This window comes from Pararge aegeria, chromosome 4 (assembly GCF_905163445.1).
Source record: "Pararge aegeria chromosome 4, ilParAegt1.1, whole genome shotgun sequence".
NCBI classification, from domain to species: Eukaryota; Metazoa; Arthropoda; class Insecta; order Lepidoptera; family Nymphalidae; genus Pararge; species Pararge aegeria.
Genome location: NC_053183.1, coordinates 4,883,355 through 4,908,352, shown reverse-complemented (window position 1 = coordinate 4,908,352; position 24,998 = coordinate 4,883,355). Strand labels below are relative to the sequence as shown.

The 24,998-nt window shown below is 37.0% G+C and overlaps 2 protein-coding genes across 13 annotated transcripts in view; one reads left to right on the top strand and one right to left on the bottom strand.

Moving 5' to 3' along the window:
• Positions 1–7,859, top strand: part of LOC120637556 (E3 ubiquitin-protein ligase UBR4) — a 78,576-nt gene extending 70,717 nt beyond the window's left edge. For all 10 annotated transcript variants that reach the window (XM_039909392.1, XM_039909386.1, XM_039909390.1 and 7 more), the window contains exons 87-96: positions 401–675; positions 1,496–1,630; positions 2,111–2,269; positions 3,111–3,293; positions 3,850–3,998; positions 4,452–4,581; positions 4,754–4,929; positions 5,634–5,774; positions 6,469–6,658; positions 7,205–7,859. In XM_039909392.1, the coding sequence (XP_039765326.1) occupies positions 401–675; positions 1,496–1,630; positions 2,111–2,269; positions 3,111–3,293; positions 3,850–3,998; positions 4,452–4,581; positions 4,754–4,929; positions 5,634–5,774; positions 6,469–6,658; positions 7,205–7,435 (1,769 nt within the window). In that variant the 3' untranslated portion in view covers positions 7,436–7,859. The remainder of the gene's footprint in view (positions 1–400; positions 676–1,495; positions 1,631–2,110; positions 2,270–3,110; positions 3,294–3,849; positions 3,999–4,451; positions 4,582–4,753; positions 4,930–5,633; positions 5,775–6,468; positions 6,659–7,204) is intronic.
• Positions 7,860–10,846: 2,987 nt separating this feature from the next.
• LOC120637697 (aquaporin AQPAe.a) overlaps positions 10,847–24,998 on the bottom strand; it is a 127,811-nt gene continuing 113,659 nt past the window's right edge. For all 3 annotated transcript variants that reach the window (XM_039909650.1, XM_039909652.1, XM_039909651.1), the window contains 4 exons: positions 19,993–20,064; positions 19,290–19,427; positions 17,691–17,771; positions 10,847–13,336 (listed from right to left, as the gene is read on the bottom strand). In XM_039909650.1, the coding sequence (XP_039765584.1) occupies positions 13,232–13,336; positions 17,691–17,771; positions 19,290–19,427; positions 19,993–20,064 (396 nt within the window). In that variant the 3' untranslated portion in view covers positions 10,847–13,231. The remainder of the gene's footprint in view (positions 13,337–17,690; positions 17,772–19,289; positions 19,428–19,992; positions 20,065–24,998) is intronic.

The following is a 24,998-nucleotide window of genomic DNA, read 5'->3' as shown; positions in this document are numbered from 1 at the left end:
AAACCTGTCTCATTGTAAAATGGACCTTTTTAAAAGTAGATCGAAACTGAAACGTTTCCTACTACATGACGCTACAGTCGCTATAAGACTGATGTGAAAGGCATATACTAATCGGCATCGACGGTAGGAGAGCCGTAGCTTAATTGGAGCAAGCGCTCAGGCCGCGATTGCCAGAGAGTAGCAGGTCAAATCCTTTCGGTTCCTAAAATTTTTATATGCTTTTTAAATTTATAAAAATCTATTCAGTCAGGTCTGTTTATGCCAGACTATTTGAAACGAATTCAAAAGTATACAACAAAATAGGACAGCAGGTGTATAGCCTTATTTATCCATGCGGCGGATTTATTCATTATTTTAAAACGTGCGTCATATAATCACTCAATCAATCACTGTTTAACAGGTGTTCGGAACAACTCAGTGGCCCTGGGACACCTAACCCGTGTGTTAGCCGCACTAGTGTACGGTAACGATCTCAAGATGGCAATGCTGGTAGACCATTTCAAGCCGGTATTGGACTTCGATCGATTGGACTCTGAACAGTGGACCGAGGAGGAATTCCGTATGGAGCTGTTCTGCGTTCTCTGTGCCAACATTGAGAGGAATTCCATCGGAGGAACACTTAAGGACTATTTGATATCTCTTGGAGTTGTTCGGGACGCATTGGATTATATTGTAGTGAGTTACTTTCGATCATAAAGTAGAGGTTTAGTAATAAATTATTCAATTTATTCGGTTGAATACTAATACCATTGTGATTGAAATAACATTATTGTAAGAGCCGCGTATACCGAACACTGTACCGTCAGCAGTTTACGCAATCGTCGAGCCTCGTGGCCATAACTAGGACAGTGCACTTCGGGCTGCCACTCGACGCGTACTCATTATCAATATCATTATATCATTTACAAATCATTATCCACACAGTCCACTTATCAATCTCTAGTAATCTCTATCATTTATCATCACTCCACAAAGGACTACACCCCACAATTATGTACTACTAAGGTGTTGCATAGGAGAAAAAAGGCGGTAGAGGCCTTGTGGTTAGAGCTTAGGACCCCGTTCAGGTCAAGTTCTTCATTTCTAGTCCAGTTCTTCAGTTCTATCCATGGGCACTCACCTATAACCTTTCAGGGTTAGTTATTAGTTAAATGCAACAACTTCTCAGGATTCGTACGTTTTAAGCCAATTGCTATAGTGGTGAAGGATAATTATGTGAGGAAACCTGCACGTCTAAGAACTCTTGGTAATTTACTCGAAGACAAGCAGGGTTCATCAAATAGCCGATTGACGTCCACTGCTGGACATAATCCTTTTGTAGGGAGTTCCACAGTCTTGTGCCGCTTAGTTTTAGCGTTCCCTGCGACTCGTTTAATGCATTCAGTTCGGGGGTCTACCCAATAAAAATTCTCGTACGGCATGTGAGTTAGAATTTTATGTTACGAATAACACATTGATATTTTTTAACACTAAAGTTTTCTTGCATTTACTACAGAAACACGCGCCTTGTGTCAAGCCAACGTTAGTGTGTACGGATTCGGACGAGCTCAAGGAGTTCATAAGCCGGCCTGCGCTCAAGTACATACTGCGTTTCCTTACTGGTCTCGCTGCCGAACACGAGCCTACACAGGTATACATCGCATCATTTACTTGAAAATACACTTCGTCCTGAAATTTCTAAGTTATCGACAAAAATATCTTCTTCATTCGGAGTCGCCATCTACCGTCCACTACATTTTTAATTACTTTCGATTTATTTTAAATTACACTAATATAAATTTTCGGAAATTTCCCACAAATGTATCTTGTTCACTGTAATTTACTTTGCTGTAAAAATGTCCACAAAAAAGGAAACATTACTTTGAATATGATAATAACGGCATAAGTTTACGTTGTTGAACGGCGATAGCCTATCGGTTAGGGCGGCGGCGTCCGGGGGACCGAGTTCAATCTCTGGTGTTTCAATCAGGTGCGTCCTCTAAGTCTAGCAATCCACATTCAGCCAGCGTGTTCGACTACGGTCTACACCCTTCTCATTCTAACACGAACGTGCCCTGTAGTGGGCGTTAATAGGTTGATAAGGGTTCTGATGATTTTTATGTATTTGTAGATGTTGGTATGTGAGAAAGCGATACCCATCGTGCATCGTTTGGAGCAAGTTTCGTCGGGCGAGCATGTCGGCTCATTGGCTGAAAATTTACTGGAGGCTTTACGATCTCAGCCGCAATGTGCCGCGAAAGTGCAACAAGTGCGGGAATTCACTAGACAGGTGAGCGTACATCTGCCAAAAATACGTCGTACGTATATATCCGCAGTACAAAAATAGCATAAAAATGAATGGAACTATTTATTCCCATATTACTATCCTATATATTAAGTATTATTTTCTTTGTTACAAAATTTATATTCCTTTTTAAAGTACATATGTCGGAATTTAGTAATAAAAAAAAGTAAATTAATTCAAACTCACCACACATACGTTTTAGATGTAGAGTGTTTAGATCTTACTTGTTTGTTATTTACTTGTTTGTATGTTATTTATTTATCTTTCACACTTTGGTCGTCCATTATTCTAAGCATCTTAACATTGGTTGATGATATTTTACTCTTGTATGGACTTTTAATATGAAGATGTATTTAGAAGTTGCCGTTTTTTGTAAAGTTCTACAATGTTCAAAACGGTCTCGTTCGTCAACGTAGATGACATCATCTTTCAATTTAAAATAGCAATAAGATGAGTTTTATGAAAATGTTACTTATTATAACTCGGTGTATTTACTTATACTGGCTGTCACGGCAGATTTAAAACATTTAAGTTAACACAAATAATTATTATTTGAGACAGAGTAATATAGTAAAAAAGAGGTTTCGTTAATAAAATCAAAATATTATGTATAATAAATAGAAAAACGCGCGCACACTCACAAGGGATTCGAGAGCGATGCCATGATGGCATAAAAGAGTGTCATGCCATGACGGCATGCGGAGCGATATTTTTACTGCCAAGGCATGTCAGTATATGTTTATAAAACATCTATTGGCTGGGCGTGCCAGCAGCGACTAGTTTATCATATTGTCATTGCATGATTTCATTTTATTCTTGCCTATAGGAAAAGAAACGCTTGGCGATGGCTGTGCGTGAGCGACAACTTGGCGCGCTGGGTATGCGCAGCAACGAGCGCGGTCAGGTAACAGCACAGTGCTCGCTCACGCAACAGGTCGCCGACCTGGCTGAGGAGGCCGGCGCGGTTTGCTGCATCTGTCGCGAGGGATACAAATACCAGCCCACAAAGGTACCTTACAATATAGCTAAACTAGTTTTTACTTAAATTCAAATTCAAATTCAAAATTTCTTTATTCATGTAGGTAGGCCTATCACAGGCACTTATGAAGCGTTTACACATATGTATATGTTTACATACCGAGGAGATGGTGATAACTTCCTTCGCAAACTTAAACCTAAAGCTACGAAGGTTCCAAACCAGCCATGGTCTAAAAAGACCCCACAAAAAACTTAGCCGGGTAATTTTTTGTTTGTTAACACTATCTCAGAGTAAATTAATATTAAACAATTTAATTTTTATTAAATTATCGTACTTCATCAACCCATTACCTACCCACTACAGGGAATGGGTCTCCTCCCACAAAGAGAAGGGGTTATCATACTTATTATATATTAAATAGAATAACAACAAATGCATGACAATAAATAAAATGAAAAGAGGTTTTCTTCATAAATGTTAAGCATTGTTAACATTATGGAAAAGTATCTCAGAAACATATGTATTCCACGTATAACATTTTCAGCTGTCGTGACTCGTACTGTACTGGTTTTTTTTTCTGTTCTAGGTTCTTGGCATTTACACGTTCACGAAACGGTGCCCGGTGGAGGAGTACGAAGTGCGTGCACGCAAGACACTTGGCTACACGACCGTGTCGCACTACAATATAGTGCACGTCGAGTGTCACATGGCCGCCGTAAGACTCGCTAGGGCAAGGTAAGCCTCACTTTTTTTAGCTAATATCTGTTGCCCACAACTAGGTTCACATCTGCTTCGGTTTTGTAAAAGTTTTGTAGGAACCGTTAGTTATTCTGGGCTGGAAGTTATCGACTATCGATAGCCGACTGGCGCAGTGGGCAGCGACCTTGCTTTCCGAGTCCAAGGCTGTGGGTTCGATTTTCACAACTGGAAAATGGTGTGAACATAAGTGTTTTACAGTGTCTGGGTGTTTTATCTTTATATTATAAGTATTTGTCATTATTCATAAAACCCATAACACAAGCTAAGCTTACTTTGGGGCTAGATGGCGATGCACACTACACATATCGTCGTAATATATTTTTATTTATTTTTTTAGTGCTTAAGTGTCTTTTTACACTTAACTTTTTATTATTATATTATATACTAATATTAAAATTTTAAAAATATTGTCATGATTGAAATTTGCAGAGACGAATGGGAGAGTGCAGCCCTCCAAAACGCGTCGACTCGATGCAACGGACTTCTACCGTTGTGGGGACCGCATGTACCGGAATCTGCTTTCGCTTCATGTCTCGCGCGACACACTACCTATTTGCAGGTAGGTCTGATGTAGAGAGAAAATATCCCAGTTCCTCGGCGATCACGTTTATTTACTTGCATCAGACAACGAAAATTGAGCAAAGCCGGTCCCGCTTATATGTATGCTCTATAAACCCTCTCTCGTACGAGACGTTTATAGACTGGAGATATAATCATAACCGTTCTTACAGGAGTGCACGGGTCACCGCGACATCGGCCACTCGTGTACGGTTCATGACTTGAAGCTGCTGTTGATGAGGTTCGCACGCGAGCGCACCTTCCACGACGACACCGGCGGCGGCGGCCCACTGTCCAACATGCAACTAGTGCCAGCGCTCGCTCACATGGCTTTATATGTTATTAACACGTAAGTCCAACAATTAATAGGTGGAACATTCGGTGTCCAAGAAGCATTCCAATGACAGCCTTGGGGGAGGGAGGGAAACGAAACCGTAGAAGGCTAAAAGCTGCACGGTAGCGGTGTCTGGAAACGAAAATTAAGGCTTCCAATTTATCTTGGACCACGCTAAAGTCTCGGGATAGGACTGGATGGAAAAAGTAGTCTCGGCCCTATGAACCACCAGGGTTTAAAGGACTCAAAAAAGAAATAAGTCCGATACTCGGTAGGATTGAGTACGTTATATTGAGTCAACTTTGACATCAGCGGTGCGAAAGCAAAACTGAGCCAGTGTACCACAGACGACGCAAGCTCTTACCGCATTTTCCATACTGCACGCTTTCGGCTGAGTTGACATATTATGTACTTATTGCGCATATGCTTTAACGGTAATCGAGGAAATCTGCATGCGTGAGCGTTCTTCATAATGTCCTCAAACACGTGTCAATTCTACCAATCTGTACTTTACCAGCACGGTGGACTACAGCCTAAACATAAACATTGACCAACAACATTCATTCTGAGAGCATTGCCTGTTCTCCATATTCTGGAAGAAGTCATGTGCATTGTATTAGGCCGGTAATGGGTTGCTATTGATGATGAACTATTTCATACCAATACATGGTTAATTTTTGTACAAAAACGTTCTAACATCATGTTGTCTCTATGCACAGGACCCGCGTGGCCGCTCGAGAAATGACCGCGCTGGAGGCCAGCCTGGCTTGGGGAGCGCCGCGTGTAATGGAGTCTGCACACGACGCCGAAGGACCCCTCTACTTCCTCACGCTAATGCTGCTTCTATGTCCACACACCAGGCGAGTATTCCATGAACTAAACTAGCGGTAGAGGCACTATAAACAGACCGTCTTGTCGTTTAAAAAGTTATTAAAAATGGACCTGCTCGAAATCAAATAAATTTAGAAATTTCGAAGTTTTCGAACATGTACATGTAAGTTTCAGGCTAATAATTTCAATTGTTCGCTGAAAGGCTGGTCTACCAGTGGAGCTTGATTTTAAAGTTTTGTTATCGATATGTCCTCTTCATTGCTCCTTAACATGCCAGCTTTGTCAGATTAGTGGTCATCAAGCGGGAGTACAGGCATCGAGACAACCTCCTTACCGGGTGATTAGCGCGTAGAACAAAGCTAAACCATAGTATTGTTCTTTAAGCCTATCTAATCTAGGCTAAGGCCTGTAATCTTGGCTAGGGGCCTAAAGGTCATCAATGAAATCTGAGACCATAAGGGCTGAGAACGAAAGGTTTGTCGCCATGGCATTTTCGATCCCGGTGATGCTTGAATCGTCGACCCATAGTCTCCAACCGCACCTGCGGTTTTGCCGCGTTGGTGAAGGTGATTGCAGAAGCTCCCGAGTTCGTGGAGGTGAGTGCATGTTCCCACTATCTGCACGAGCAAACATGCGCCGCGCAAGAGTGCGGACGTATTCCACGGTGGGCGGAGAAATATAATCTGTACATATATGATACTGATTATTGTTTCTATAAAACAGATGGCGCACTGTGCGTTTAGACATGCTGGTGCGACTTCTCATCATCGGCCACGTGCGAGCAGTAGCACCGGTGGGCCCCCCGATACGTGCGTTGCCGGCGGAGCACCGCGCGATTCGTCCGTGGGCTGACTACAAGCCGTACGCGTTGTTCGTGGCCCTCATACACCAGTTGTACACTGTCATGTTCAAGGTCAGTTCCAGAAATTCTTAATTTATTTACATCCATTTGTATAATCAAACGGAATCTTAGATTTACTTCTTTGTGTTAGTCTCTAACTATATATAATCATAAATTGTTATCGAGACTGCTAAAAAATTTAACTTGAAATGGGACCTAAAAAAATAACATTTTATTTATCCTTCTAACATTAAAATATTAATATACGAAAAATTAAATTTTAAAATAATAATTGGTTAAGTATTAACATTAAGATTTAGTACAATACTTCTAAGGACCTGCAAAATTAAATTGAATCCTTGATATGAATAAAACTCTCTTGTTTATTTTATTTCGTATAACCTTCCAAGTTTATTTATTTATCAAATTACATAAAGTCAGATATTTGTTTTTATTGCGATATCCCGTCTCCCATGTAAATATTTTCGTTTAGGTAATATGGAAGATCACTTTTAGTTATATGATCACATTTTTCTTAAATATTTTACCATAGTATGTGGTGGTAGTATAGTATGTGTAACGCAATAAAGGTGTTTAAATAAAATATTCTTGCCACAGAACGTGATGCCGACACCGACCACAGAGCAGCAATGGCCGATCAAGCTTGCAGGGTACATCCGCTACAACGACGAGGCGAACGCTAAAGCCGCCGAGCGTATTGTCGTTACTCTGTACGACGAACTGCTCCCGTGCGCATCCTTTGCGGAATTCTGTGACGCCGCCGGCTTCCTCGAAGACATCCCGGAACCGGACGCCTTCTTGCAGAACGTTATCGAGCAGTTACCTTGAGAAAGGCCCTTCGCGCCCTACTGCCTCAGCTACAACGGGTGCATAGCCTGTTAAATGGCGTCGATTAAATTACAAAAAAAAATTATTTGTGAAACCCATAGAAATTATCAAAATGAACCCATAGTTTGTAGTTTTATGATCTTATAATATCGTCGTTATCATGTTAGTCGTCTTATAATAAATGCCAGTTTACTCTCTTGCTTTTCCGCTACGCTTAAGAGTGCGAGCGAGACACAAATAAAAATACTTATAACCGGACGGGTCATATGATGAAGTCGGTAATGTAAGATGTTTAATTATAAACGTTTTTAGTAGTTATTCACTTCGTATTTAATACGTATAATCCACTTGACATGTTACAAATTTATGGCGCTTTTAAATGTATCCCGCTTGGTGTTGCTTCAATAAATGATATTCGCTTCTAGTAATTGTTTTATTTAATTACATTTTACTCATCGCTTTAAAATCGCTGCGTTGATTTAAGACCTTTCAATTAGAACCTCCATTGTATTTCATTGGGCACTCAAAATTGGAACTAGTTCCTTCCGCTTCTTTACAGGAATAAGATAGAAACGATCAATCCGGTTATAGGAAGGATAAAATTTGAACCTACTCTACATGCTAACCAATAGACAAAGACCGCAAGACACAAGACAAGACCTTGACATAAGCGACACATTTTTAATAGGTTCGGAGAAGTAGTTGCGCAGCCGATACGTCGCGCGTGATTAGAACGATGCAGTCACGACTGTTGCGCAATGTCTCATAGATTGTGACGCGTCGTGATGAGATATTGTCTGATAACTGTTGAACTGGATCTAGGCAATATATGCGTCGTCTATATTACAGGAACCTTATTTATAATGAACACTGATTCGATATGTGGTGTCCCTTTCCACACCGAAAACAAATGATTGCTCTAACTAATTGGAAAGTCTTGTCAGAGTTAAATGATACTTCTTTGTTTTGATATTTTCCTGATATTTCCTTTTTGCGGAATTCGTGATATGTTATGAAAATTAAGCTCAATTTGCTATACTCAACGTAAAACAAGAGAATCTGTATGGTGTAATTTATAATTTCTTTAATTCTTATACTCCACACGTTTCGCTCCGAAACCGGAGCAACCTCAGAAGATGTTGACTTTGCAATGAATAATTGTTTAGTGAAAAATAATCCAAATGCACATTTGGCGAATTACACCATACAGACTCCTGCTTTTCGCGGAGTATAGCAAATTAAGCTTACTTTTCATAATGTTTGTTTTGTAACCCACGTTTCGGCAACAATGGCAGCGGAAATCTTCCTACGGAGATTTAAGTCGTTTTTTCTCTGAAGACGAGGGGGGGGAGGGTATTGTTTCAAAATGAAGCTCCTTTTTTTTTTGTCGTAACTTGCTCCGCGAAGTAATATCGATAATAAACGCCAGATTACCAGATCATTAGTGTCGAATCTCGCTAGAAAAACAGTTTAGCACCATGCAGGTCGATATTTATCTTTATGTTCAGGCTTGAATATCAGCAGCGATATAATCTGAGTGGAGGGTAGTCCTTATTGCCTCTATTAACGGCATCATCTTTTGATATTCTAAGTCCAGTAAACCACTGAATAAATCATCACTCTTATATGTAACCCGAGATGATCCGCACTTCTGACGTCGGAGGCCGATGCGTGTCTCAATGTATTGGGCATGTTCTTTATCATGATCTGATGAAATGGTTGCAGGTACTCGGGCAGATAAAACACGGGAAACTGATTTAAAGGTTTATTGCACACTATATTTACACTGGGTATTTCACAATAACTAACACAGATATCACTCTTAACACTTGATAGAAAATTAGGCACGCTATAGAATAGAACTGTATAGCGAACGACAAATTTGGTGCGGCGGCGGTGTGACTACCGGCCTACATACGGAGCCTACAACTCAACTGCCTGGCAGGTACCAACCCCACTCTCGATTATGACAACTGATCGCCCTCGCTACACCAACTCCATCTAGGTTATAATAATTGATAATTGAGTGATTCAATTAACCAATACTACAAAACCTGATTTGCCAATGGATAACTAGACGGCGCTGTTAATAATATATACTATATACTAAATATACTACGACAATACACACATCGCCATCTAGCCCCAAAGACAGCGTAGCTTGTGTTATGGGTACTAAGACAACTGATTAATATTTCTATGAATAATATACATAAATACTTAGAATATACATATAAACACCCAGACACTGAATGTTTGTGTGATGAGCATGAAAGTTTATTCATGCTCATCACACAAATATTTTCCAGTAGCGGGAATCGAACCCACGGCCTTGGGCTCAGAAAGCAGGGTCGCTGCAAACTGCGCCAATCGACCGTCAAGACAACTAATAATAACAACTTTAATTTGAATCTCCGACATATATATCCATAGGAACCAAAAAGATTTTAATTTAATTTTTGTCCGTCTTTCTGTCCCTTCGTGTGAACACTACGGAACGGATTTTTAATACAATTCGGTTTACTTATAGCTGATACTCCGGGTGTTTATACATTTAGGCCATTTTTTATCTCTGCAAAAAAATTGGTTTCGTTGGTGGTTGGAGGAGGAGGGGTTGGAGATTTCGACAATTGTATCGCATAACTCTATCATATTATGTAATAATTTAATTGCTAAACCTTTCTTATTGGAAAAACTGTCATCTAAGTAGTCATCTAGAAGACTGAACTCCTTTGCAAAGGGCAGAATTCAAGGCTTAATGTTACTTATTTAAATAAGTTGAAAGAGCTTGACTTCATATTTTTATTAGTGTTTTACCTACACTTGGAGGAATTATAAATTTTATAAATTTAAAATGCATATAAAAATTTTCGGAACCGACAGGATTTGAACCTGCAACTCTCGGGCAATGTCATAGCGACATACGATGTCAGAAGACTGATGTGAAAGGCATATACTAATTTCGGCATCGATTGTAGATGAGCCGTAGCTTAATTGGTTAAAGCGCTCAGGCCGCGATTGCCCAAGAGTCGCAGGTTCAAATCCTGTCGGTTCCGAAAATTTTTACATGCATTTTAAATTTATAAAAAAGCTTGACTTCAATCAACGTTGCTTACCCAGCGCGATTGACTATTTAATTGGTGCTGCTGCTATCAGCTGGTACCCAGTGGCGTGCACTTCATACATGCACATGTATGCATACCCTAAAAAATTTGTATTACTCATAAAAGGGAAGGATTTTTCCATTTTATGCCATTTTCCTTCTTTGTGCATACCCTGGTCAAAAACCCTGTGCACGCCACTGCTGGTACCTGTTAGTAAAGTGAAAACAAGCTGGCCTGAGCTTTGTTATAAGCAGGCGTCACTCTCATCATGCTACAACGAAGGAGGAAGGAACCAAAAAAAAATCAGTATCTTTGTATTATTTATTTTCGCATTAAACATCGTGAGTGTTATGTTTTACATACAAACAAAATCCAGCTCACGTCAAACCTGGTATTCGTAATAATGAACTCTTTCTTAACTTATCCATATACTTATTTTATTCACATAGCATAAATAGACTTAATACTTTTGTAAACCCTATCTTAAATAACTAAATAATATAACTTATCTCACAAACAATCGTCCGGGTATTTGCTCGAAGTAAATTAATGAGGCATAAAGACGTTAGATGTTACTAAGAGTAGGTAAATTGAGATAAAAATCAGGCAGCGATGTAGGTTCGAGACTAAGGTATATCGTGACAGGCAATCCATACAAATCAGCGTGGTATGATTTAGTATGCGCGATGTATGGATCGCATATCGTTTCTTGTATTGTGTAGCCTCAGTTTAAGATTCATCCAAGCTAATAATCATTATTTATTTGGGCAAATGTCATGTTAAAATTTAAATAAACTTATTTGTAGTGTTTTGTGAAATCGTGAAAAGACTTTCTTGAGATCGAACCAAAATCTGGAAAAAGTATTCAGTATTCTCGCTATTTTTAAACATTCCGGGCGACTCTTTCAGTTCGGCTTTCCGTAAGAAACTTTTCAAGAATATTTTCCAAAAAGGCAAATGGTTTCGGCATTTAACTTATAATCATCTAACGTCGTGATAAGAACAAATTATAGAAGCGCTTTTAGGCGTTATAAAATACTTTGGATCACTGCGTTTTTTCTTTTTTTAACGATCCAATCGGGCTTTTCGAAAATTATTTTGTGACGTAAATTTTGACAGTTATTGAATTTTTTGACAAATTTTACATCAAAAATTTATTTCGCTACTATAAAAACTTTGCGTCTTATCTACAGTTTGTCCTCATTAAAACTTTTGCACCTGCATTAATTTTGACACTCGATGTTATACATCGACTTTGGAATTTAAAAACAGTTTAAAATACTTTATTAAATGTTTAAAAAAAGTAACATAACAAGCCCATTAATAAACCTTATTATATAAAATGTAACTATGATTATATATAACAGCGCATAAAATAAGTTTATATCAATGAGCTTATAATGAGACTGTAACTCGTGTAGATATTAAAGTACCCAATTTATATATCTCAGTGCTTAAAATATGTGCATTATACAGATTATAAACCGTGAAAAATGGTGCTCCTCCTAGATAGGTAAATTTGATTTTCTGTTAAAAGATTAATAGTTATTTTTGACTTCATTCGATAAATCCTCAAAGATGTCTTGGTCACCTAAAACATACCTATAAAGAACCTAATTGGAGCGAGAGTAAAATAAATCTACCAATAGCGACCATAATAGCGGCTATATGATAGTCACAAGGTTAGTGCTTTTTTCTACTATCTAACATTGCATAAGCACAATAGGTTTCATATATAGGTGCAATAGTACAGAGTGTTTGACCAGGGTAAATAAAAATTAAAAGATACTTCTGCAACATCGAGTAATAAAGAAGCTTTAGGGTTGGTAATTATTTCATGTATAACGAGCACTCCGACTCTGACCATTAAATCAGCGATGATGAGTACAATATTTTATGGCTGTTAAAAAAGTTTTTTACTATGGAACCCTACTTAACTTATTATGGCATCCACATTAAAATTTAATAATAAAATATCTCTTAGCGCTAGTTCACACATGCGGGAACCGCGCGTTTACTAATCGCGCGGTTTGAACCCGCAAAATTGTGATGCTATTCAGACACCGGCGGTTATTATGCGATTTTCCTTTCGGGTGAACGTCAGTTTAAAAATGGAGGTCGACGAAGAAGTGTGTGTGTTTCCTGTAGTTGCTCCTTAAAAAAACTTGAGTAATCTTCACACTGAAGATCTCATATTCCAGGTTTCTTCTCAATTTCATAATTAAAAAGTTTAGTGTCGAAATGATCCATGGCGAACTGACGAGCTGTGACGTGCTAACTACGCGGTATCCGCAACGCAACTGAACGTGAAGTAAGGACTGCATAGTAATGCGCGGGAGCAGCGCGATTCTATTGTCTGGCTTGATTAACCGCGCGGTTGTGTCTGAACGGTTACTTATAACTCATATAAATAAGATCCGCGCGATTCTATAATCATGCGAAAATTCCATGCGATTCTACAATCGCTCGGCTGTCGCCGTGTCTGAACTAGCGCTTAGTTTCATTGTATATAAGCAATAAATCGTAATGGGAAAAGGATTCTTCCTTGTTATATACCTGGCTGCTCAAACACTCTCTACTGCGCAGAAACTATATACCTTTAGTAATGCAAATACACATTAATATCGCGTTACACGAGAAACAGTATAAATAAGGCACATGGTGTGTATATGCGTGGTAGTCGATGGATTATTTATAGATCGTATGAACCACTGTCGCCCGTCTTGCCGATGCGCAGAATGAACCTGTAGACCAGCCCTGCGATGACGCCGCCCGCGATCGGACCAACCCAGTATACCTAAAAAGATAAATAATAATAACAATACACACATCGCCATCTAGCCCCAAAGTAAGCGAAGCTTGTGTTATGTGTACTAAGAAAACTGATGAATATTTTTATGAATAATATACATAAATACTTATAATAAACAAATAAACACACAGCCGCTAAAAAATAATCATGTTCATCACACAAACATTATCCAGTTGTGGACATCGAACCCACGGTCTTGACTCAGAAAGAAGGATCGCTACTTACAGCGTCAATCGGCCGTCAAATCATACAGTCATCAAGCTTTCTTAATTTTTTTAGTTTTTTATTCCACTACAAGTTAGCCCTTGACTGCAATTTCACCTGCTGGCAAGTGATGATACAGTCTAAGATGGTAACAGGCTGACCTGTTAGGGGTATAACAGTTGTATTAAACGCATAACCCTAATCGGTTTCTACGCGACATCGTACCGGAACGCTTAATCGCTCAGCGGCAAGTTTTTCTCGGTAGGGTGGTAACTAGCAACGGCAGAAGCCTTCCGCCAGACCAGACCAGAGTAAATTCAGTAATTATAAATTCCCAAATTTCCTCTATCAGGGATCGAACCCGGACCTCTCATTTGAATACACAGCGCTCACCGCTGCGTCACGGAGGTCGTCAAAATAGATCTAAAGACAGCTCTTATGATGACCGTATTCGATTTCAGTATGCAACGTTGAAATTTTTCTTCGAAAAGTAAGAGTTTATCAAATTGAAATACGATGTTTTTGTTTGGCCATAACAGCGTCATATTTCGGGAGGGATTCGCAAAATTCTTTCCCTGTTCGAGAGCGGCTTATTTCGAAATGATCTCTTTAGGTAAATTTCATGTAGATCTGATGATTATTTTCACAGACCGAGGGCAGAACTCCTAAAAAAATTAGAGAAAACTAACCGTACATAAATATGCATTCTATACGCAATCGCACATCTATGCTATAATGCTAGACGTATGTACTAGAAAGGGTTAGGCATGTGTTCAGCATATCGGGGTACACCCACATTTTCTATCGAAGTTAAAGGCACTTAGTTGCATGTCTTTTAGTGATTGAAAGCAAGTCGTAGCACATAATATTCAATTTTGATTTATACCTAACATTATTTACTTTTTGGTTGGTAAAACATATATTTTCAAAGTCTGTTTTTTTGGTAACTTTTTTCTTTTTTAATAAAATTTCGCACCGTTTCGTTTAAGTCGAGGAAGGCGTGTTGGTGCCCGATTCCCGAAGTCATTGGGACGTGAGTCTTATCCACGGTCTCGGGTTAGTACAGACTAAGTCCTCGTCCAATAAACACTACAGTCTAAACCTAACCTAAAGTCGAGGTTCGAGTTGCAGAGGAGAAACTCTTAGAGTTATTAATTGTGGATAAATTAAACTTAGGGATGCCTGGAGACGCCTCAACTCGATGTCATCCGCCATTTTTGTTTTTTATATGAGGATGGTTGATTATTAATTTATGTTACGTTCCTACATATCTAAGTAATCGCTTCATGTTATTACACGAGCCACGTTTGTAAATATATTTTAATTTTGAGTTATATGTTTATTATTATAAGTACATATAAGTAAAAAAAAAATGTTATTAGAGAGTAATCTAAGATATTAATTATATGTTCGAATGTTTTGTTTTTTTTTCTGGTTATTATTGGTTATTGTTATTATTATTGTTTAGCTTCTTTTTATGTAAACATAAATATAAAACATTAAATTAAATTAAATTAAATTTTATGTAATTATTACTTGTAGTTACATGCTTTTAATAGCCCCGGAGAGACGAATTGGGCAACTGTAATGTCTTCACGGGATGCGTTGCTAAATAAATAAATAAATAAAGTATATATTATTTGTCTTCTCACGTACAAAAAATTCGTATCATACCTAAATCGACGCTAACGAATTTGACCTTCCGAGTTATTTGCGGACAAACTAAACGTAATGGGATAAACTAACGTACATTGTTATTTAACAAGTTGTACAATATTTATTTTGTGGAAATTTCCTGGCCGCGCACCAATTCTCACTGTCACGGTCTAGCTCCAATTGCATGGGCACTCTTACTTGATACAGGTTTATTACATCAGGTTCATACGCATCACATATACAGGTTCTTATGACTGGCAGCTGAATATAATATGTTTATTACTGATTGTATTGGATAGAGAAAGGGCTTCATTTTTTTCCCCCTCTACATTAGCCTTCAGCTGCAATCACAAGTGATGATATAGCCTAAGACTTTAGCGGGCTACCATATAAGATATGACAGATATACCTATCCCTAAATGGAAAGCTTAATCGGTTGGCGATACGTCTTTGATATATATATTAATTATTTACTTTTATATATAAATTCAAATTCGAATTAAAAAAAAATGTTTTATTCATGTAGACTTCTTATTACAGGCACTTATGACGCGTTCCTACATTTAACATGTTGCACTAATGTAAGTGATGGTGATAACTGCATTCGTTAACTTAAAACTAAAGCTAGGAGGGTTCGAAACGCGTCCTGGTCTAAGAAGAGCCCACGACAAACTTAGCCAGGTTTTTTGAAGTTATCACCATCTCACAGTCTAGGTAATGTTGAGCTATATTTATTTAATAATGAAAAAATTATTTAATGGGTATATGTATATATTCACCACCTAACTATTTAACGTTTTACTTCGCCATCGGTTGCCTGGAAGAAGTCGCTATGAAGCGATAAGGCCGCCAAATTATATACGTCGTTTTGTTATACTATTATTTTTTTATACATTTTTGTCGTGTGCAATAAAAGTGTATTCATTCATTCATGCATTTATTAATTCATGCATTCATTCATTCATTTGTTTCGTCATTCATGCATTCATTCATTCATTCATTCATGCATTCATTCATTCAGTCGAGTCGGTTTTTATCGGGTGGAAAGAAGCCATCGCCAAAACCGACCAGACCATTTTAATTACCGGACTACATTCACCTCTGCGTCAGGGAAGTCAACAAAGTTATACTTTGCAAATAGTAATCTCACAATGAAACTACTACCTACCGACTATCTAATGGCAAATTGTAGGTACCTTATATAATAATAAAATTATACATATTATATAACAGTTCATAAAAAATAATACAGCACGACTTGTGTACTATAACGTATCTCTATAACATAATCTGCTCGCCGACACGTGACGCAGTGAAAGTGATGGCAGCAGGTTAAAGATTAGGTTAACTGGACTTATACGTTTTATTGCTTCCCATTCGCCTCTCATATGACTTTGTGATTAATTACTTTCCTAGATCACACGTCAGTTACGTAAAAATAATAAGATTGTAATACCGTAATATTACAATCTTATTATTTTTATTGCCCGAGCGTAATAGGTATATTTATATTACAGGTAGCCTGCCCCATTAATCATTGTCACCATGGTAAGTACATACGATAATTATTGGATGTTTGTTACTAAATCACGCAAAAAGAACTGAACGGATTTGATTAAAATTTGGCATGCATGTGCCATGTAGCCTTTTACAAGGAAAAGAACATATTTATTATCCCGGGAAATAAGAAAGTTCCCGTGGGAATAAAAAACCTTAATCCACCCAAACGAAGTCGCGGGTATCAGCAAGTTAAGAAATAATTTGGCACAATAAAATATTACGGTCAATTTTTTTTTCCTTTTTTATACTAGTGAAACACAATATTTTCATTACATTTTAGTGTAGTTTTAGAAAAACAGACAAAAACAGATTTTCTTTTTTATTTTGGCTTTTAATATTTATGTGAAACATCTATTGGTGTCTAAAATCAACCTGTATGCCGTCACGGAAAACGGTAAGACGCTCCGAGGTATAATACCTTTATATTATTTTCTTTTTATCATATATTTATATTAGAAACAAAACTCTTTTAAAATGTTTTTTTTTGTACTAGTAAGTAACAAAAATTTTGTATTTAAATTATAAGACATGCAAAAAAATCTGTTTAGCCACAGAATCCACTCAACAACCTCACTACTTTAGTAGTGTTTCTCGAACAGGCGGTCAGTTACTTCATTTATTTAGAAATTGACAGTAATTATTTGACCTTTGATGTTCTAAACGTTTACCATAAAATGAGGAAAACTGGGAAAGTTTGTGAGCTAGCAACATTCCGCGGGTGTGAAGTTAGACTTGCTCGGGACGTCTTCTCTGTTTTGGACACAATGCACTGCATGCAGTAATGGCTGATTGAGGACTCTGTATATTAATACTTCTGTGTTTAGTGATCAACCGATTACGTAACTTTAAAGAAACGCGTGGAAGGTGCAACTTTAAGTAGTTAGATTAGTTTAAATATGACAGGTGAGTTGATACATACCCAATGCGAAGTCCATACTCCCATGACGAGAGCGGGGCCGAAAGATCGCGCGGGGTTCATGCTTGAGCCGGTGAAAGGTATCTGTTATTAACAACACATAATATAAGGATTATATCATATGGAACAAACAGTAATAACGCACTGCATTTAAGAATACTATAAAAGAAGATACTACCGCAACTCTATCATGACTTTTCTAAATGGACATAAATTAGATTTGCATAACGTCTGCGAAAGGTGCAAAAGTCCTTTGTGGGGTTTTATGTAAGTACGCTTCTTTAAAATGATTCCGACGGTAATTCTGGACTTACTAACGCATAAGTAAAAACAAGTAGTAAAACAAGAGTCGAGCGAGGTAACAATGTATAACCAAATGTTGCTTGGAAACAGTCAACTCCGCAAGATAGAAAAATTAGTTTACTATTTTATAGTGTGATTGAAACTTAAATAAAAAATAAAAATTGTTTTTAAAATGAATATCTTTAATCATTATTCTATACCTTGTCACATAAACTCTGTGTGGTTTGAGATGAGGTGAGTGACCTAGTGGTCGTAAATTGTTTTACTCTTAAGTTGGTCAATAAAAATAATAAATAAAATATTTTAGTTACAAACACAAAAACTAAAAGTTGTATAAGTAAGTATTTCAGCATAAAAACTGCATGCCTGAGAGTTCTTAATAATTTTCTCAACGGCGTGTGAAGTCCACTCCAAATTATGGAGAACAATTATGGGTTTTTATGCTAAAATACTTACTTATACAAATTTTGGTTTTTCTGTTTGTTGTGGCTTATTCTACCACGCTGGCCAACTGCGGATTGGTGGACTTCACACGCCATTGAGAAAATTATGGAGAACTCTCAGGCATGCAGTTTTTATGCTAAAATACTTACTTATACAAATTTTGGTTTTTCTGTTTGTTGTGGCTTATTCTACCACGCTGGCCAACTGCGGATTGGTGGACTTCACACGCCGTTGAGAAAATTATGGAGAACTCTCAGGCTTGCAGTTTTTATGCTAAAATACTTACTTACACAACTTTTAGTTTTTCTGTTTGTTGTGGCTTATTCTACCACGCTGGCCAACTGCGGATTGGTGGACGTCACACGCCGTTGAAAAAATTACGGAGAACTCTCAGGCTTGCAGTTCTTATGCTAAAATACTTACTTACACAACTTTTAGTTTTTCTGTTTGTTGTGGCTTATTCTACCACGCTGGCCAACTGCGGATTGGTGGACGTCACACGCCGTTGAAAAAATTACGGAGAACTCTCAGGCTTGCAGTTCTTATGCTAAAATACTTACTTATACAAATTTTGGTTTTTCTGTTTGTTGTGGCTTATTCTACCACGCTGGCCAACTGCGGATTGGTGGACTTCACACGCCATTGAGAAAATTATGGAGAACTCAAAGGCATGCAGTTTTTATGCTAAAATACTTACTTATACAAATTTTGGTTTTTCTGTTTGTTGTGGCTTATTCTACCACGCTGGCCAACTGCGGATTGGTGGACTTCACACGCCGTTGAGAAAATTATGGAGAACACTGTTAAACCAACAACCAAAAGCTGTGAAGTCTAGATGAAACCATAAATACTTACGCAAGCAGCGTGGCAGGCGGTGATGCTGAGGCCAATCGCAAGTGGCGCAGATCCTTTGAGGTCGTTGCGGCGTGCGTCACATACGCCCTGCACCACTAACACTAGCACGAACGTGATCAGAGCTTCCACTAGCACCGCCTGGAATGGATTTTATTTTTATTCTACTACAAGGTGATCTTTGACATAAATCTCAGCTACCGAGTGATGATGCAGTCTGAGATATTGGCAGGTGAACCTGTTACGGATCATCATATTAACCAATTGACGTCTGCTCGACATATGTCTTTTGTACGGACTTCTTAAAATTCACGGTCCTGTGCTGTTAGGAATATGGCAGATAAACTTATACCGGTTTAATACAGCGGAATGAAACGCTGAACCGCTTAGCGGCACTTCTGTCAGTACGGTAAAAACTAGCCACGACCGAAGCCTTCAACGAGACAACACCAAAGAAAATTCACAAATTATAAACTCCCGAAATCCCGATCCGGGTATTTACGCCGGGAACCGGAAATTGTTGTGTAGAAAAAAATAAAGCAAATCGTACCTTAATGAAATAACATAATAAATAAATGTCAAGTATCAAGAGAAGTTATAATTATTCTTGGTTTAGCCAAAAAAACTTGCTAGATCTAACGACCGATGAGGTTATATGCCAAAACAGATAGATCAAGTATGTTAAGTAAGTTGTCCGTTACTGTACCTGTCCATCTGTCACTCCAGTTCCTGGAAGGGTCATTCCAAATGACAGCACCCTATTTTCAGGTACGGCCAACTGTAACAAAAAAAAACAAATTATTGAAGGAAATTAAATTGATTGAATATAACATGTGTTCATACTAACTTACTTCGAAAGTACTGAACCGATTTTAATTATTCTTTCACCATTAGTAATCCAAAAGTAACATAGGCTATATTTAATTTACTAATAAAAAGATTTAAACATGTAATAATAGTATTTCATAATCTAGCCAGGAGTCCAAACGTGCCCAATCTGATTTATTTGAGTGCGCTGTCTACATAAATACTGGTTTATAGTACATTTTAGAGAAAGTCTGCGAACGTACCTATATTATATTATTAAAAAAAACAAATACTAAAAAATTAAAATGATTTTTAAACGGAGGTATGTATAAAATATTAACCCTTACAAGAATTCGTTTAATATCAAGACTTATCTTATTAAACTGTGTCCTTTAAAGTACGTTATGTGGTAGCATAGTTTAGGAGTTTACATTTTTTAGATCGGGACCGATTGGAACGGGAATTAAGCGACCATTTCGATTGCCGTATTGCGTTCTATTACAAAAGTAACATTAGTGTTTATATCCTCATTGCAAAATGTATACCAATCAATGATCTTGTGCCACTTGGCAAGTAAATTGCCATACATTTAAATTTTTTCCGACGAATTTACAACATGATTCTTAATAATATAATCTTCCAGAGGGAAATGCTCTATCTATTATTTGATTAATACTTTAATAAAATTTAACTTCACTACTATCTATAGGAACCGCAAAATTATCTATATTTTACCAGCTTTTTTTTAAGTGAGTGCATATTACATTAAATGAAAATCGCAATTTCTACCATGTGCTCTTGTTTCATAAATTTTAAAATATCTGTGTCTGGACCACGCAAAGGTCTTACACCATTAAAATAGCAATAAATTAGTATTAGTGTTTATATCCTCATTGCGAAATACAAAACAATCCATGTTTATTATCGTGTCACTACGGGCAATAAATTACCGTAAGGACCGAGAACGCACCACACACAAAAAAAAGTTAGACTTTTCGGAGTTATTTGCGTTTTTAAATTAAGCACCTACTTGCTTCAACGGTAAATGAAACCATCGTGAGGAAACCTGCATGCTTGTGAGTTTTCCATAATGCTATCAAAGGTGGTGAAGTCTATAATCTGCAATTGGCTAGCGTGGTGCCAAAGTGCAGATTGTATCGGCCTTAACCCTTCTTATTCTGAGACGAGACCGGACATGGTTACTACATATATAATGAAGACGAAGAAAGTAAAATTCATGATATACTTATTGCTAATTGCAACGATACAAAAACAAATTTTGCTTTGATCGTACACCAATCAATTCCAACTATCGTCCAGATCTAGTTATTTCACAGCGCATATATTATATCTTTAAACGAGCAATTCTTGTATATATATAATTGGAATCTCGGAATCGGCTCCAACGATTTTCATGAAATTTAGTATACAGGGGGTTTCGGGGGTGATAAACCGACCTAGCTAGGATTCATTTTTAGAAAATGTCATTTTATTTGTGTTTTCCGGTAATAACCGATTTGGTGCAGACGAAGTTGCAAGGGTCAGCTAGTACAACATAATCCAATACATATCCTACTTGTATCTTCTCCGGAAGAGGCTTTAGGTATCTCTTGCATGTAACATTAACGAAATCCTTTTAGTATGTAGTTTTGATACAAATCAGGCATGTGGTATTAAATAATAGCACACTTACATACTCGCACATTGCAGGTATCATTTGTACGATATGCGTAGTTTGGAATTTTATATATTCTAGCATTCGCTGGACAGGTTTAGGTCATGATAAGAGACTGTAATGGCGAAATCGTTTAAGCCATATAAGGTAATTTGGTTTAGCCTACTCAAAGCTATACGAATAGAATTTAGGGGAACGGTGGGTATATTATTATTCTGTTGACTAGCAGTGCAATGCAGTAAGCTAATGTATACCACAGAGTAGTTAATATACTATTAACTACTATGTTATATGCTACTAACTAAAAAAACTAAACTACGACTAAAAACGTAAAAATACATTTCCGATTTAAATACATTATATCAGCAAACCTATCATAAGGATTAAATAAAATGATATTTTGACGTCATTACACATAGGTATGCTTAAGTTAGCGAACCACTGCACTTTGCTGCGTGAAACAATAATAGCAACAAACACTCTTTTGCATTTATTAGATTGTTATGTAGTAAACTGTTGACACGTTTACAATCCTAATTATAACTATAAACATTACTCATACACTTCGTGATGTGTTAAGTCGATGCTCTTTGCAATTAAAATGTCGCATCTGGAACATCTAGATGGAAGGTCGCCAGGCAAATACTGAAGATTGTACCTACTTACGTTTGTACCTATATAAACAAACATTGATTTAATTACACTTGGGTAACGCTACTTTCCGGACCAAACCCTTACACCCTAAATTACATTCTATCAACGCGCACGAAACGATTTTATCCACGTTTCTGATACGTCCCGCTAGGATGTGGAATGCCCTTCCGGCAACTGTGTTTCCTGCCACGTATTACTTGAGTGCCTTCAAGGCAAGAGTGAATAGGCTTTTTCTAGGCAAGCGTGCTCCAAGCTAGACCTGATTGCTTCTAACGTGTATGAATGTCCTCAAGCGCTGGTCTATCGTAAAAAAAAAATATATATAAAGACTTTATTAGAGACTTTTTGTTTGATTGCTAATTAATTTAGTAGTTATCGCGATTTATAATAATTTTTATTTTTTTTTAATAATTAATTTCGTTATTTTATTTTAGTCGATAAACGAAGCAGTTAGTGCCAAAATATAAATTTATTATAAAGCGAAGGGCTCGTCAATATTGTTTATCCCTACATGATACATTTATCTCCAGCTGTGGGCGTCCATCGGTTGAGACAATGAATAAAATATTAATATACGTAATTATCTTAAATGGTTAATTGGTAAACATTTTTGTTAATGCTCAGACGCGTGTTTAAACTTTAATGATCTTTCCCAAGGTAATTATAAAATTGATCAGAACGTTATGGTAAGTCCGCCAGTGGCCACAGTATTAAAAACATACACAAGCCTCATTCCAAAAAGGCGCGCCAAGTACGTCTCTCGTTGTGACACCTGCGGAATGTTGCTAGCTCACAAACTTTTATCATTTTCCTAATATTATTATAAACGTTTAGAACATTAGAAACAAAATTATTAGTGTCAAAAGCTAAATGAATGAAGTGACTAACTGCCTATTAGATAGAGATAGAGAAACACAACTAAAGTTGAGTGGTTTTTGTTGTTTCAATATTAGTCGTGTAGACGGATTCTGTATGTTCTTAATTCTGTGCCAGAGGCATGACCGCTTGCATAATTTAATTACAAATTAACGAATTGCTGTTGATCTATTATTTTTAATTGTAGGTTCAGTTTTTTTACTTTTTGCATTTTTCGATGTTACTTGAGAACCACATGTCTATAATAACTTATAATTGTTTAAAAATGCATTGTTATAATATATATATATATAATATTACATATGTATATATATATATATATATATATATATATTTATTAGATATTGTAATATATATCATACGCAGTAACACCGGCAACCATGCCATTCAGACAAAAAAACTCACATCACCACCACCCATTACCGGCCCACTACGGGGCACTGGTCACCTTTCAGACGGAGAAGGGTGTAGACCATAGTCCATAGTCTGTGGATTGGTAGACTTCACACACCTTTGAGAACATTATGTAGAACTCTCAGGCATTCCTCATGATGTTCTCCTTCACCGTTGAAGCATGTGATATTTTAATTATATTAAATGCACATAACTTAGAAAAGATAGAGGTGCGTGCTGGGATTCGAACTCGGCCCCCCGAAAGTGAAGTCGAGCTCCTACCCACTGGGCTATCACCGCTTAAGTAATATATAAAGTCCTTACATTAAAAACGAAACTCTATATATATATATAATAATATATATAATACAATATATATATATATATATATATATATATTGTATATATATATATATAGACAAAGGGGCAATGCTGCCAGCATCTTAGGAACTGTGCCTCGCTGCGGTGGTTTCGAGGACGTTTTAGATTTTATTTAGTTTTAAATAGTTTATTTTAGGTTATATTTATAAAACAATTATTATAAGTATATTAATTTTTAAAATATTCATCAGTCATCGCATTAGCGAGAAACTCGGGTTAGTGAGAAACCTCTATAATAATAATAATAATAATAATAATAATTTATTAACCAAAATTCACAAGTAGACTTAAAACTATTATGGTGTAATCATAAATTCTTACGAATTTTACCGTACACCACCGTGCCGTCGACAAAAGGTAACATCTAAAGAAATTAATTAACACCCACCTACTTACTACAGCAATCAAGATATTCCATATAAATAAGCGAGAATGAGATTGTGCTCCCTTGAACTCTCGCTTATCCAGGTTTGACTGTATATATATATTTATATATATTTTATAGAGATACTTAACGGACCCAGCAGAAGGCCTTCCTAGTAAATGCAAGACTAGCACCTATAAACAAGGCAACACTGAGCAGGGCATGCCAAGAACTCGTCCTGCAACATGTGTTCATCAACCTGAGGCGTAGGTGTTACGCCTCATGTGTCTGTAATTATTTAATATTTCCTTCAAGTGTAAGTAAAAACACAATAAAAATGACTAAATCACGTGTCTATTTATAGAAACTGCTTCTTTCTTTACTAGATACCTAATTGATTTAGGTCTTAGTACGGTTGACATATATTTCTAAATTTAAGAAATTAATGTGACTGCAAAAATTTTAACATTAGAAGTAAGAATAACCTTGCAGTGCAATTTACTAGGTTACATTCTATAATTTTTTTTTTTTTTTTAAATATTCTATAATTCAAAATAATTAA